The following is a 15256-nucleotide window of genomic DNA, read 5'->3' as shown; positions in this document are numbered from 1 at the left end:
CTCCCAGCGAGAACGTGAATAAGTGTAGGCCTATCTCCCAGAATGACAAACTATTCCTTTAGGACAGCTTACTCTAAGAGACTGAGGACATTACATTTTATTTGGAGTTTATTGGTTATCGTCTCCTTAAAGAGAGAAAACTGTCGATTACAATCTGTTGTTTTCCCTTCACACATTTTTAAAGACCTTTTTTATTGCACCTAAACAATTATAGTAGTAGCACTAGTTAATTAATAATGTGGGAGCAAAATAGTTTTTTTACCATCAGATACAAGGCTTGGACACAACAGGAACACGTGTATAATTTAATCTAATACAGTAAAATAGTAATAGTAAAATCAAATACCTTTGTGAAATCATAACTGCCTCAAATAGACTTCCTAATACTACAGTTCTGACAATGACACCAATGCCTTTTAATTGTCCTTCACAACTCATAAAACTCTGTTTGCTCTGAAAGTAGGGTGGTGACTGTAAATATTAAGGTCTGAGGACATTGTTAATGGATTCTCTGATGACACATTTCATCCACGCACTGATTGTAATTGCTTTTTACATGACAAGTAATAGTGCAAGGGCTTTAGAGACACTGAAGAATCCCTTGAAAATAGAGACCTATGAAATTAAACCTTGGTTTTCAATTTACACTCCCACAAGAGTTGAGCAATTAAATGGATTTAACCCAGACCGTATAATAAGAAATAAATAAGTTTCAAAGGGAATCTCAAGTATCATATTTTCTTTTGGACAGGCTTCATCATTGGCCTTTGTTTTAAATGTTCTTTATCTTTTAACAAAACACTAGTTGCTGATGTTTTCTCCACCCACTCTGTGTGTTTACGCTTCATCTAAAAACCAACACTGCAGGTTCAACACACCAACACACTCAGCTGGTTCCTCTGATATTGAAATGACCTGGGTCTGCAGTGTTTATTGTCTTAGAAGGGCTCAGACGATGCCTGCAATTCAGAATATTGTTTGTGAACTGCTTTGTATGAGGATGAAGAGACTTTGTGAATCTTGCTGCATCTGAAAAAGGGTCCCCCTGTTAATGCCCTAACTACTTTACAACCATGTTACTTTTGCAAATTCGCTTCTATTTTTCTCTTGAATCATACGTTAGAGGTTTTTAAATAATTCTCCCTCTATCTCTCTCTCTCTGCTGTCTTGCTCTCCTCGGATTTGGGATAAAGACTGAATTACACAGCAGCACAGTCCTGGATAGCAGAGACAGAGATTACCCTCCCTGATCTTTCTACAGACAAGAAATAGTTCAGTGCAAAACCCTCCCCGAGGGCCTTGCCACCTCAGTACTGACAGACTGCGTATTAGCATGTATCAGAGAAGAGAAAGGAAACTTTTTTTTTCCCTTTTGACCCACCACTTGACTGGAGAAAGAGAGGAATCTGCACTGGATATTAGGCCTGTCACCACACTGATCTCTACAAAAAAGATTTGCATACTGCCATGTTGGAGGCAAACGGCTCCAGTGCCAACAGGTACAGCACACTGCCTCTTTTTTGACAAGACTGACAAGAGAAAACTAAAACGTCTGTTGTGTTTGCTGCTGTTTCCTCCTCCAGATTTGACTCTTTATGCAGTGCTCCATTAAGAGCAGTTCTACTTACTGCATCCACAACCACTCTTCTACACATTTTCAGTTTTTTTTCTGTCTTTGCACCATGAAGAGCAAACATTCAGTCAGTTAATATAACCTATAACCCATTATACTCATAATCCTCCATGCCAGTTTCACCTTGTGAAACTCTGTGCACTGATATTATATGAGGACCCTGTGTTCATTCGCACCTTTCTTAAAATATTCACTCACAATAGTATAATCGCTTGTAGTTAAAAATACCACATCCTCTCCAACCTCTGTCATAGTGCCATTTCTTATTGAGTTTGCTTTTGTATGCAGTGGCAAATTCATGTCGATTGTGTCACCCAAGAACCTGATCTACTAAATGTCTCACCAGTATAAGCTGCTGCTTCACTAGCTAATTAAGAAGCATGAATAATGTATTGGCTTGCGTCATAAATGGAACTGGCCGTACGTCTGTCGTGGATGCAGCGAGAGGATGTGTCAGACCTCAGTCACAAACTAATGTTAAGCGGGACACCCACCTTGCACCAGAGAACTATGGGAAAAGAAAGTGGGTGGGAATTGGACGAAGGGGGTGGGAATTGGACGAAGGGGGTATTAGGTGGTGGTGTGCAGCAGAGGCGAAATATTAGGGAAGAGATTTAAGCATGACTTATGTGACCTGAAAATTTAATATTTCAGAGTTTGGCTTTTCTGGCAAATGGGTCAGTGGCCATGGGGATGGTCTTAGTAATGGTGCCATGCTTATGTGAGCTGTGATAAGTAGGTCAGTAAATAAAATGAAGCTCTTCTCCCAGAACATCATTGAAAGTGATGATGGTAAAGCTGTTGAATGGATAAAAAAGATTTTGATTCAGGACAAAGCAATGAATTATGTCAGGAGCTTTTCTTAGCAGGAAGGTGTAAACAAGAGGAAGATTAATTAAATTGTTTTCCTCCCTCCTTAACCAGAAAGCATTTACTGCACATGTGATTTTTCTAATTTCAAGGATTAGCGACAGCATGTCTTATCGCCTCATCGTGTGCCAAATTAGCCCTCTGTTGTGCCCGGCACACTCAGCAATATTGCATTGTGTGGCCAACTGACCTTCCAAGAGCAGACATACATAGGGATAAAGATGACAAAAATAAAGAGAACAATTTTCTCTCCAGGCGTCAAGCACATCAGAAAGGAATCAATTGTTTTTTTTTGTCACACTTTGTGAAAAATAACTTTGTTATTTGTCACAACATCCCTGCTCTGTTTTTCTGTTTTTACTTTTGCACTGAATGGAATTGTAAATAAATCTTATTTACTGTAGTTCTTTGAAGCTGATATTTGTACCATTTACTCCTGTGTGTTTCCAGCCTCATCACAATTTGAGATCTGATACTAATTCAATTTTTTTCCATGTTCTTCAATTTTGTCCTTTCCTATTTGCTGGCGTTTCTCAGCTCCTACCAGACGGCAGGTTCACTTGACACCACAGCAGCACATCAAATTACATTTTCATAACTCTTAGACTCTTGCACACATATTTCGAGCTTATTTCTGGTCACTTATCCTCACACCTGATCCCAATTCTCAGCTCATGGAGAATAAACCTGGCATTCGTGGCACACGTCCCTGCAAGGCTGCCAAATTTAGATTTCAGGTCGAATTGGCAGACACCTATGACTGATACTGTGGCAGCTGATATAAATCAAACTGATATACTATATGAGGTATATAAATGTATATAATTCATATTATATTTGTTTATGCACCCGTCATTTATGGGCTGTAGATGCATGTTTGCGAAAAGGAAAGATTGAAAATGATTACCGAAATAGTGAAGTAGTGAGCATGAGGAAAGTAATAAAAAAAGAAGATGAGTGAAGAGGAAAGCCACGGAGGGAAGGGATGAGAGGATTTATTGTGAAACCTGTGCTGTAGTCCTGTCTGATCAGCAGTGGGTGGGTAGACAGTGGGAAAACACTATATTGATGGGACTGTTTGCCCCAAAAAAAGGCTTAAACACAGAAAACTGGTAGGAGGTGTGTGTGTGTGTGTGTGTGTGTGTGTGTGTGTGTGTGTGTGTTTTCCTATTGTGCCTTCAGTTTGCCACTAATGTCTGAAAACACGCATCAAGAAGTGTAAAAAGTACCTATGGGGCACTCGGTTTGGTGCTCGTTGACACTGTTCTCTTTCTGTCTGAAAATGAACAATGAAATAAATGAATAATGCAGGTTCTTAACCTTACTCTTGGATCATGCTGTGAAAAATACACCTGTGATTATCCATAACGTCTCTGTATTTTTACACCGAGCGGGTCGACAGCAGCACTTGACCTGAGCTCCACCTATTGGCATCAGTACTTCTGTTCCCACTTCAGTTTGTTAACAGTAGTTGTGTTTGTCTAATGCATGGTGTTCGTGTTTGTGTAGGAGGGATTTAACTAAAAGTTCACACAATGCTACGCAGTCCTCAGACCTGTGAGTAAGCTGAACACTGGAGTGGACTTTTCTAAAACAGAGCAATGCTTCGGCTTCAAACCTGCACTTTTATGATGCACATTCCCTATAGAAAAATGTGGAAATACAGAAAGTAAAGCAAAACTGAACCGAATAACTGGACACATAATTTTGTGAATGTGTAATGGGGAAATGTAAGCCGTAGGAAAACATTACAGAAAACATTCAATTAATCAAAAAAAGTTGCCATTAATACCATTTAGACATTCAAAAATACAAAAAGCCTGTCAGGCATACAGTATTTCACAACAACATACAGTATGTTCTTGAGTCACTGAAAGGCATGCGTTAAGCTTCTGAAAACAGTGGCTTTACCATGAACAACTTTGAGAATGATACAAAGCCCTGTCTGTGTCTGCACTGTGATGATTAAAGCTCCCTTCTAAGTTAGGGCTAAACATTAGTTGTTGTCAAGGTCACAGTAATAATTTTGACTGAAACAGAAACCTCGATGGGAATATGAAATTAATCTCTGTATACGTTTAAGCAGCGCTCAGCACTATTCTCCTTAGAAGGTCCCAGGAGCCCTTCTTCAGAATGCAGAGATCAAATACTCCAAAGACAACTGTTCATACTATCTTAGGCTTTACCACAGAGTAATTTTGAAGACACTAGAGTGTATTGTAATTGGATTCACTCCAGCACTGAGAAACTAGCTATTCAAAAAATACCTGTCTTCACCTCTTATAAAATGCAGGAGTTCATTAATACCACCCTCCTTTTCTCCCTCTATGTGTGCAAAGTGAACCCTGTCCTATTACTGTCCAGGTTTCTCAACTAATAACCAGTACTGAAAAAGGCCAAAGGCAGTTTCTACAAAGAATAGTTGCACTTTGATCACCTATCCTAAATCAAACATTAAATCATGTTTTATGTGGTTTGACGTCAATCATTCTTGAAAAACATTTCAACAATTCACACATTATCATCCGATGCTTAGATCAGTCAGCCTTTTTGTTTGAATTGATTGGTTTACCAAGGTAAAAAGACATTCTTCAGTCAGAGCCATTGTAATACACAAGTAACTACTCACTGTATACAGAATTGTGTTCTTTAGTGGTTGTGAGCCGTTTCAACACATGTAGGCCAAGCAACGCGTTATAGTTAGTGACAAAAAGGGACACTCCTGTATCTTAGAAGCTAAGTAAAGCTAACACCCAAGATAAATAGTAAAGATAACATACAGCGCCATACCCATAGATATAAAACTGGTTTATATCTATGGCCATACCTCTTCTAGTTCCAGCCACTGGAAGTTCAAATATGTGGAAAAAACATGAACAACACCTAAAATCAGTGTTTACTCATAAATATATAACTGCATTACATCTTCATCTACTACGATCACTGTAATTTCTATCAAAGAAAACATTGTGAGAGATTTTGTTGATCCAAAAATGTTCAGATGATACCACAAGTTGGAACTATGAACACTAGTGGATGTAGTAAGATGCATTATGGGTAGTGAAGTTATACATGAATATATCTATCCGCTTTGAGAGGTAGAAGAAGCATTTTGTGAAAAACCAACATTAAACATGAGATGAGTAGAAAGCAGCCGGTCCAAGTGAAGAACCTCAGTAATCGGGTGGTCCTATTCACCAGTGAGACCGACTGCCAGTTAGGGACACTGGCTTTACTTTGGCTGTGAGGACAGATCTGCAATGTAAATTGGCAAACATCTCAATTTACCGCTCAATTCTAACTCTCACCTACAGTACAGTCACGACTCATGACCAAAGAGTGAGATCACAGATCCAAGGAGTCGAGATCAGCGTGGCAGTGAGAGGTGTTCGGGATCATTCCCAGACCATGTTCAACAGGATGACATTTCTCACAAAAATGACGTCATGTGTTGCACATGTAACTACCTTCAATCAGCACAGAAAGAAGCTGGCCAACCCTCATCAAGAAATATTGTATAATATTTATTTTTCATTATTTTATTACAAAATCATTAACATGTCAATTATATATATTAAAGAATAGGCAGAACAGAAATATACATCATTCTCTGATTAGTATCCTACGTTTTTCCTTTTAAATTTTCATTATAGTGACAACTCACAGTTTCCAAGGAAAATCAGGGATTTATACTGGAGAAGAAAATCCTTTTAAAGCCACAAGAAAACATGAAACCTTGGATTATATCGGTCAGCAGGCCTGGGAAAACTTGGGGATCCCCCAGAGCAGTAAAACAGTTAGGATGGATGACAACCAAAGCCTCAGGATTTTGCTGGAAAACAGGCTTCAAGTTAAGTTATTTCATACAGATATTATATGACTACATTAAACAAACATTCAAGTACAAACTAATAGTTGCTAAACTTATAGTAAAAGATTCACATACTATCTAAACAATTACTGAGATCTGCAAATGTTAAAAATGGATCCAACTGGGCCACAAGCAGACAGAAAATCAGAAGTTTCATTAACAGGTAAAACTGAAAGCTGCTAATGTCGCTATTAATCATTGCAAAGGAAAACAGTTAATGTGCACATGGCAAGCAGGGTAGGTTAAAGGTAAACCAGGAAGTCCGTTATACTGTGATTGATGACTACAATGGACAGTCTGGATAATCATTTTACTGTTTGCCTTCATTTCTTTTCTCCAAATAAGTTTTCCTAGCCAGGGGTTTGTTTACAACCTGTCTGATCGTTTGTTGCAATGTCTGACCTATTTTCAGCAATACTGTTGTGCTCCAAGATCTCATCTTTCGCTTTGGTGAGTACAATGTTATAACACATTAAACCTACAACCAAAGCTATGAAAATGAAACCCAAGTTGGAATTAAAAATTGATTTCCTTAAAGGACTATTGTTATAAAAAAATACTGCAGGAAAAAATACAGTCTGGGTCAAAATAGAGCTGCATGTATTAGAGGAATTTCTTTTTCAAATAATGCATTCACTCTCTGAACACAGAATAAGAGAGTAAACATGTTTTTCGAGAGGTTCTGACACATTGCAATGCCCGCAGGACGACACCTGTCTGGATGTGGGTGCACATCATTACAACATTGGCATTTTCATCATCAGCATCTGGCGCCTTTCCTCCTTTCTCTGGATAACTATCTCAGTATGGAGCTATAATAATCACATAAGACATGAAATTGAACTCTTTCCTTTAAGCAAACGAGAGGCACTATAATCTGACATCTTATAGTTAGCCTCAAGGCACCTTTGTCTCTGTGCCTGCTCCTGTTATCTAGTTAGAGACTGAACACTATTCTTTAATAGTGTCATTAACAGAGCTGTTCCAATGGCAGTAGCACTGACTTTGATGGTGCCAACTTGTGATATAATTGTTTTGGGGGAGCAGGGGTGGAGGGAGTTTAACAACTGTGTTAAGGTTGTTAAGCAGTGACTATTGTCGTCAGGGAATCACCCCCAAAACAAAAGCCTCATATACAAGACATTAATTCAAATACAAAGTACCAACTACAATTCAGTAATAAATGGAGTATAATTAAGCTCAAAGTTATTATTCATAAACCTTGAGACTGTAGTTTGAAAAAGCTCCAAGCTACTCAAGTGGTTCAGATGCTCAAACAGCCTTGACTTTATATCATGATAAAAGCCTCACCTGGTATATTAAAGGTGAAAATGATGAATGACAACAATTATGCTTTAGGCCAACCGCAGCGTGAGAAAGGTCACAGTCTATGATCAAATCCTATCATATATGATCAGAGTACCTGAGGAGAATGTACTTTTGGCAGTTTTGAGGCCCATTTAAATGTTTAAGTTATTTTTTACATTGTTGTCTATTTACAGTAGCAGCTCTTTAAAGTTTTTCCTGTTTATGTCTGTGGTTTGTATGTATTTATGCATACAGTATATGCTGTATATGAATTGTGAAATTTGGTTTTAAAGAGTATCATTTTAGCTTCTGCAGCATCTCAATAGGATTATTGCTTAAGCTTTCCAAGTAGTTTCCCAGCATATGTGAGCCAAAGAACCAATTCTCGATACCGTTGAGTACTTATTCTCTCTCAGCCATTGACCAGACATGCATGCATTTTCTTTTTCTCTGCACAGAAACCTGCCAGTAACACACCAGCAGTACGCAGTTAGGTAGTAGGTAGGAGCAATTGGATTCTTCCTCACCAGTGACTCCAGGAGCTATCAGCTCCCGTCCGGAGGAGGAGGATTGAGTTTGAAAGATGATAATAGACTCCTGAAGAAACTAATCTATTCCTAAAGAAGAAAGGAGTATGAACTCTCTCACTTGCCCACAACTTCCACCTGCCCACCCCTCTCCTTTCACAATTTCCCTCGGCAATAGCATAACAGGTCAATTTTGCAATTGAAATAAGCCAATTAAATGGACTTTGAATAGAATGGCAGCTATTACAAGTGAATAGCAGATGTCTTGAATCATTTTTTGTTCTTATTAGCAAAATACTTAAGAACATACGGACCATATCTGAGAGCTTCTTGTAAGATTTCTACAACCTGAAGCACTTTTGTATGAAAAAAAAATGTCTGTAAAGACACAGGTTGATACTCAGAAGGGATTCATACAATTATTTAACAATAACAAGCCATTTTAATTTAGCTCTTATAAATATTGCAACTGTAAGAGCTAACTGTAAGAGCTGGGGAGACAGATTTTTTTCAATTTCAAATCCAACTTCAAAAGTATCCATATAGATTAATTGACTCATTTTACAGCAGTTTTTAAACCCCACTTAAAAGAAGTGCAACCTGTACTGTGCATTATAATGTGATATGCAGATGCAAATTAATGCTTATATTTACAGATCATATATATTATGTGTAGCAATACAATTAAATTAATACCAAACCTTTACAACATAAGTTGTAGTTATTCTTGACATCCGCTGTTATAAATAAGTCATTATTAGTGTTATGCCAGGTAAAAAAGAATTACTATATGCAAATCTGAACCATATGCCGTCTTACATAAGCCGCAGTGTCTTGTCATTTCCACACGATCATTAGGGTTCACAGGGTACCGTGTCATGCACTGTGTGGAAGTGGTCCTCCATTACATAAAGCTTGTTACATCCACTGGACCTTTCGTTTCTGGATAAATAAGCTTGAAAACAAGTCTTGAAAGTTTCATGCTGCAAAAAGGCAGCTGTTACAAGGCCATGAGCATATGTAAACATGGCAATATCAACACCCAGATGGCCCCTGTCAGTCCAAGGCTCCTGGATCTGCCATCCATCTCTGAATCCTCGGCAGGTGGATAATGATGATGATGATGATGATGTTTGTGATCACCGGTCACATCTGGACCAACTGAAGAGAGAGCAGAAACCAACAGGCCAGTCAGAAGGATGCTCATTATCAATATAACATCATGGAAGACATATTACTGTTTGCACTGTTAACTTTAAGTACAAGGATGATCTACACTAGTCTTGTCAACAAATGAAAGACCATGAAAAGACCAAAACCAGACCACTGTTAGTGTCTCAATACTATCTGACTTCCCTCCTGTCTGTGGCACTCAGCCCATTCAATCCTAAATATGGGTCAGACATATGTAGTTTCATTTATTAAAGTAGCCTACTGTAGCTTTTGTTGTCATTTTTTTAAAGATTATTTTCTGGGCATTTTTGCCTTTAATTGATAGGACAGCTTAGACATGCAGGAAATTGCCACAGGTCGTTTTCGAACCCTAGGCCTCTGCGTCGAGGAATAAACCTCTATATATGGGCCGAGCTCTACCAGGTGAGCTATCCAGGCGTCCTGTTGACTGAAGTTCTACCTAAGAAACCAATCGATTGGTCGATGGGGGAAAAAAAAGATTAACATGGTCTCTAGATTAACTAAATCAGCTACAGTGGACTGAGCACACTCTACCTGGTAGGGTTGTGTGTCCACCAAAGCTTTTTAACTTGAGGCTAGCGTATGTTTGTAATTCTTTGAAATGGGCGCCGCATATTTATACTATGCTACAAACGCCAGCAGCATGACAAGGCACTGAGCCCCTATTCTGCGATGAGCGTGACACGTTAGGCACTGAGAGTTGAAAAATTTTCCACTCTGGGTAAAACGCTTTTGTAGACACACAGTCTTGCACAGTATGTGTCTATATTACTATTTGTCTATGTATAGAGACACCAACCAAAGTCAAATTCCTTGTGTAGGCTATGTAAGTATACTTGGCCAATAAATCTGATTCTGATTCTATGAAAGTAACACCAGTAATATTGACCAACCAACCAACCAGAAGGTGTCAGCCCTAGAAGTTTTGCATTTTAATAGTTTTGTTATGGTTTAGGGATATTTCTGTTGTCTTTATTGTTTATTTGTTCATGTTCCCTGTGTTTGTATATTCTGTATATTTCTGTTTAGTTATCTCCTGGTTTATTGTATAACTTTTGGTTAATTCCTGTATTCTGTATTCTGTGTTGTCAAGTTTCTGTGTTTAGTTGATTTCAGGTTTTTGTCAGTGGTTCCTGTTTCCTGTTTTATTTTGATAGTCTGTTTTCTGTCCTGTCATGTCTAGTTTTACTTTTTGCCTTTGTTGATTGTCCTGCCCCGCCCTGATGTGTTTCACCTGTCGTGTCACCTGTCCCTTACCTCTTGTATTTAACCCCTGTGTTCCCTTTGTCTCTTGTCAGATCGTTTTGTATCCCCTTGTGTCAGTTTGTGTGTGTCCGCGTCAGTCAAGTTTTCCGTCTCTCCTTTTTCTCCCCGGTAAGGGTTTCTGCCTGCAGCTCACAGGACTCCCTTGTTTTGTTTTTGTTTGTTGGAAGAAATAAATCTTTGAGTTCAACACTGCTCCTGCCTGCCTGTCTCTCTCTGCGTTTGGGTCCTTTTCCCCTGCTGACTGTAACAGAACGATCTGACCAGACATGGACCCAGCGGAGAAGCTTCTCTTTAAAAAGAAGGTTTTGGAGTTCGGCTGGACCGTACAGTGTCTGCGTTGCTCTGCGCCGGACCAGCACCCCCCTCTTCTGGAGAAGCTCACCATCCAGCAGCAGTGGTTGTCGGAGAGACCGTGGGTGAGTCACTTTGTTCCCCAGTTGGAGGTTATTAAGCTCTGGCTAAATCACTTTTTTCAAGCCACCTCCAGTGACTCACCCACCAGCCTGCTTCCTCCCCAGTCGGCAAACGCTATGGCCGTCGGGGCATGTATTGTCGATCCGCCCACTTCCCCTCCGGCTTTCCCAGAACGCTTGTTGGATTGCTCAGAGGATACCCAGTCAGTGTATGCCCCCAAACACCAGCCGTCCTATGAGGGTACCCGCCTGGCTGTTTTCTCTGGGACCCGCGGAGGTCGCAGACGGGGAAGAGGAAGACAAGGCTCCCGTCACAATGCCCCGCTCTTCACCCCAGAGTCCTCGTTCCCTAGCGTCCCCGAGCTGACGTGCAACCCTTCTGTTCCCGAGCTGACGTGCAACCCTTCTGTTCCCGAGCTGACGTGCAACCCTTCTGTTCCCGGGCTGGCGTGCAGCTCTCCTGACTCCGAGCTGGCGTGCAGCTCTCCTGACTCCGGGCTGGCGTGCAGCCCTCCTGACTCCGGGCTGGCGTGCAGCCCTCCTGACTCCGGGCTGACGTGCAGCTCTCCTGACTCCGGGCTGACGTGCAGCTCTCCTGACTCCGGGCTGACGTGCAGCTCTCCTGACTCCGGGCTGACGTGCAGCTCTCCTGACTCCGGGCTGACGTGCAGCTCTCCTGACTCCGGGCTGACGTGCAGCTCTCCTGACTCCAAGCTAGTTAGCAGCTCTCCTGACTCCAAGCTAGTTAGCAGCTCTCCTGACCCCAAGCTAGTTAGCAGCTCTCCTGACCCCAAGCTAGTTAGCAGCCTCCCTAATCCCCGGCTAGCTAGCAACCCCCCTGAATCCCCGCTAGCTAGCATCTCCCCAGAATCCAAGCTAGCTAGCAGCCTTCCTGATTCCCGGCTAGCTAGCAGCCTCTCAACTTCCCCGCTAGCTAGCAACCTCCCTAAATCCAGGCTAGCTAGCAAACACCCTGAATCCAGACTAGCTAGCAACTTTCTTGAGCCCCGGCTAGCTAGTAGCCTTCCTGAGCCCCGGCTAGCTAGCAACTTCCCTGATTCCCGGCTAGCTAGCAGCCTCTAAACCTCCCTGCTAGCTAGCAACCTCCCTGAATCCGGGCTAGCTAGCAACTTCCCTGAGCCCCGGTTAGCTAGCAACCTCCCTAAATCCAGGCTAGCTAGCAAACCCCCTGAATCCAGGCTAGCTAGTAATTTCCTTGAGCCCCGGCTAGCTAGTAGCCTTCCTGAGCCCCGGCTAGCTAGCAACCTCCCTGAGCCCCAGCTAGCTAGCAACCCCCCTGATTCCCTGCTCGCTAGCATCTCCCCTGAATCCAGGCTAGCTAGCAGCTTTCTTGAGCCGTGTGCAGCTAGCAACTTCCCTGAGCCCCAGCTAGCTAGCAGCTCCCCTGAATCCAGGCTAGCTAGCAGCTTTCTTGATCCCCGGCTGGCTAACAGCCTCTCTGAGCCCCGGCTAGCTAGTAGCCTTCCTGAGCCCCAGCTAGCTAGCAGCCCTCCTGAATCCAGGCTAGCTAGCAGCCTTCCCGAGCCCCGGCTAGCTAGCGATTCCCCTGAGCCCCAGCTAGCTAGCAACCTCCCTGATTCTCTGCTAGCTAGCATCTCCCCTGAATCCAGGCTAGCTAGCAGCTCCCCTGAATCCAGGCTTGCTAGCAGCCTTCTTGATCCCCGGTTGGCTAGCAGCCTCTCTGAGCCTCAGCTAGCTAGTAGCCTTCCTGAGCCCAGGCTAGCTAGCAACCCCCCTGAGTCCAGGCTAGCTAGCACTCTCCCAGATCCCAGGCTAGCTAGCAGCCCCCCTGAATTTAGGCTGGCTAGCAGCCCCTCAGAGCCCCAGCTAACTAGTCACCTCCCCGAATCCTGGCCACCGAGTAACCCCCCTGACTCCAGGCTTGCTAGCAGCCCTCCTAGTGTCCCCGAGCTTCCTAGTGTCCCCGAGCTTCCTAGTGGCCCCAAGCTGCCCAGTGTCCCCAAGCTGCCCAGTGTCCCAGCACTGCCCAGCTTCCCCGAGCTTCCTAGTGTCCCCGAGCTCCCTAGAGTCCCCAAGCTCCCTAGTGTCCCAGCACTGCCCAGCTTCCCCGAGCTTCCTAGTGTCCCCGAGCTCCCTAGTGTCCCCGAGCTTTTCCTAGAGTTTCCTAGAGTTCCCTAGTTTCCTACAGTTCCCGAGTTCCCTAGTGTCCCAAGGCTGTCCTTGAGCCTTGATCCCCGGCTGGCTAGCAGCCCCCCTGAATCCTGGCTGGTGTCCAGCCCCTCTGAACTGGCTATAGCCGCCCCTGAGACCGCCCCAGAGACTTTGCCGGTCCCCGGCACCCCTGTGACCGTCCCTGAGACCGCCCTTGAGACCACCCCTAGGACTTTGCCTTTGTTCTGCCCCCCTGAGACTTTGCCTGTGGAGGTCAGGCCGACTCCTGCCCCTCGTGTCCTGTCGGCGGTCAGGCCGACTCCTGCCCCTCGTGTCCTGTCGGCGGTCAGGCCGACTCCTGCCCCTCGTGTCCTGTCGGCGGTCAGGCCCACTCCTGCCCCTCGTGCCCTGTCGGCGGTCAGGCCCACTCCTGCCCCTCGTGCCCTGTCGGCGGTCAGGCCCACTCCTGCCCCTCATGCCCTGTTGGCACCCCAGTCAACCTCTGCCCCGGTTGCCTGGCCACCTGACTCCGGCCCAGCTGACCCGTTGCCTGACTCCGGCCCAGCTGACCCGTCGCCTGACTCCAGCCCAGCTGACCCGTCGCCAGGCCCCGGCCCAGCGGCCCCTTCACCTGCACAGCCTCCCAAGGGGCTCCGCCTTGGCCGACCTGCAAGGCCCCCGGAGGGGCGCTGCCCTCGACGTCCTGCCTGGCCGCCTGAGTGCCCTCGACGTCCAGTACGGCCACGTGAGAGATTCTGCCTTCGTCGCCGGTGGCCAGACGGTTTCTGCCTCCGTCACAGGCCGACAGAGGGATTCTGCCTTCGTCGCCGGTGGCCAGAAGGTTTCTGCCTCCGTCGCAGGCCGCCAGAGGGATTCTGCCTTCGTCGCAGGCCGCCAGAGGGATTCTGCCTTCGTCGCAGGCCGCCAGAGGGATTCTGCCTTCGTCGCAGGCCGCCAGAGGGATTCTGCCTTCGTCGCAGGCCGCCAGAGGGATTCTGCCTTCGTCGCCGGCCGCCAGAGGGATTCTGCCTTCGTCGCCGGCCGCCAGAGGGATTCTGCCTTCGTCGCCGGCCGCCAGAGGGATTCTGCCTTCGTTGCCGAGGCCTCTCAGTCCCCTGTTGCCGAGGCCTCTCAGTCCCCTGTTGCCGAGGCCTCTCAGTCCCCTGTTGCCGAGGCCTCTCTGCCCCCTGTCGCCGAGGCCTCTCTGCCCCCTGTCGCCGAGGTCTCCCTGTGCTCTGTTCCCTGTGCCCCAGTGACTCTGTTCCCTGTTCCCCAGTGACACTCTGTTCCCTGTGCCCCAGTGACTCTCTGTTCCCCGTCCCGGGTGGCCCCGCTCTGTGTTTCCCCCCGAGTGGCCCCGCTCTGTGTTTCCCCCCCGAGTGGCCCCGCTCTGTGTTTCCCCCCGAGTGGCCCCACTCTGTTTCCCCCGAGACTCTCTGTTCCCTGTCCCGAGTGGCCCCTCTATTTTCCCCCAGGCCTCACCGGCCCCTGGTCCCCAGCGACTTTCTGCCTCCCCCGAACTCTCTTTCGCCCTCCCTGGGTTGTTTTTAGTTTATTTTTTTTTGGACGTCTGGTATCTGCCCTTGAGGGGGGGGGGCTCTGTTATGGTTTAGGGATATTTCTGTTACCAGTTTGTTCATTTCTGTTGTCTTTATTGTTTATTTGTTCATGTTCCCTGTGTTTGTATATTCTGTATATTTCTGTTTAGTTATCTCCTGGTTTATTGTATATTTTTTGGTTAATTCCTGTATTCTGTGTTGTCAAGTTTCTGTGTTTAGTTGATTTCAGGTTTTTGTCAGTGGTTCCTGTTTCCTGTTTTATTTTGATAGTCTGTTTTCTGTCATGTCTAGTTTTACTTTTTGCCTTTGTTGATTGTCCTGCCCCGCCCTGATGTGTTTCACCTGTCGTGTCACCTGTCCCTCATTTGTTCATTACCTCTTGTATTTAACCCCTGTGTTCCCTTTGTCTCTTGTCAGATCGTTTTGTATCCCCTTGTGTCAGTTTGTGTGTGTCCGCGTCAGTCAAGTTTTCCGTCTCTCCT

At 44.8% G+C, this 15256-nt stretch overlaps 1 protein-coding gene across 2 annotated transcripts in view; it reads right to left on the bottom strand.

Annotated features, from left to right (window-relative positions):
* Nucleotides 1–6150: 6150 nt before the first annotated feature.
* Nucleotides 6151–15256, bottom strand: part of gpc5a (glypican 5a) — a 147846-nt gene continuing 138740 nt past the window's right edge. For both annotated transcript variants that reach the window (XM_031324339.2, XM_031324338.2), the window contains exon 9: nt 6151–9370. In XM_031324339.2, the coding sequence (XP_031180199.1) occupies nt 9210–9370 (161 nt within the window). In that variant the 3' untranslated portion in view covers nt 6151–9209. The remainder of the gene's footprint in view (nt 9371–15256) is intronic.

Source organism: Sander lucioperca, chromosome 3, assembly GCF_008315115.2.
Source record: "Sander lucioperca isolate FBNREF2018 chromosome 3, SLUC_FBN_1.2, whole genome shotgun sequence".
Classification (NCBI taxonomy): domain Eukaryota; kingdom Metazoa; phylum Chordata; class Actinopteri; order Perciformes; family Percidae; genus Sander; species Sander lucioperca.
Note: the sequence above shows the minus strand (reverse complement) of the source record. Positions and strands in the feature narration are given on the sequence as shown.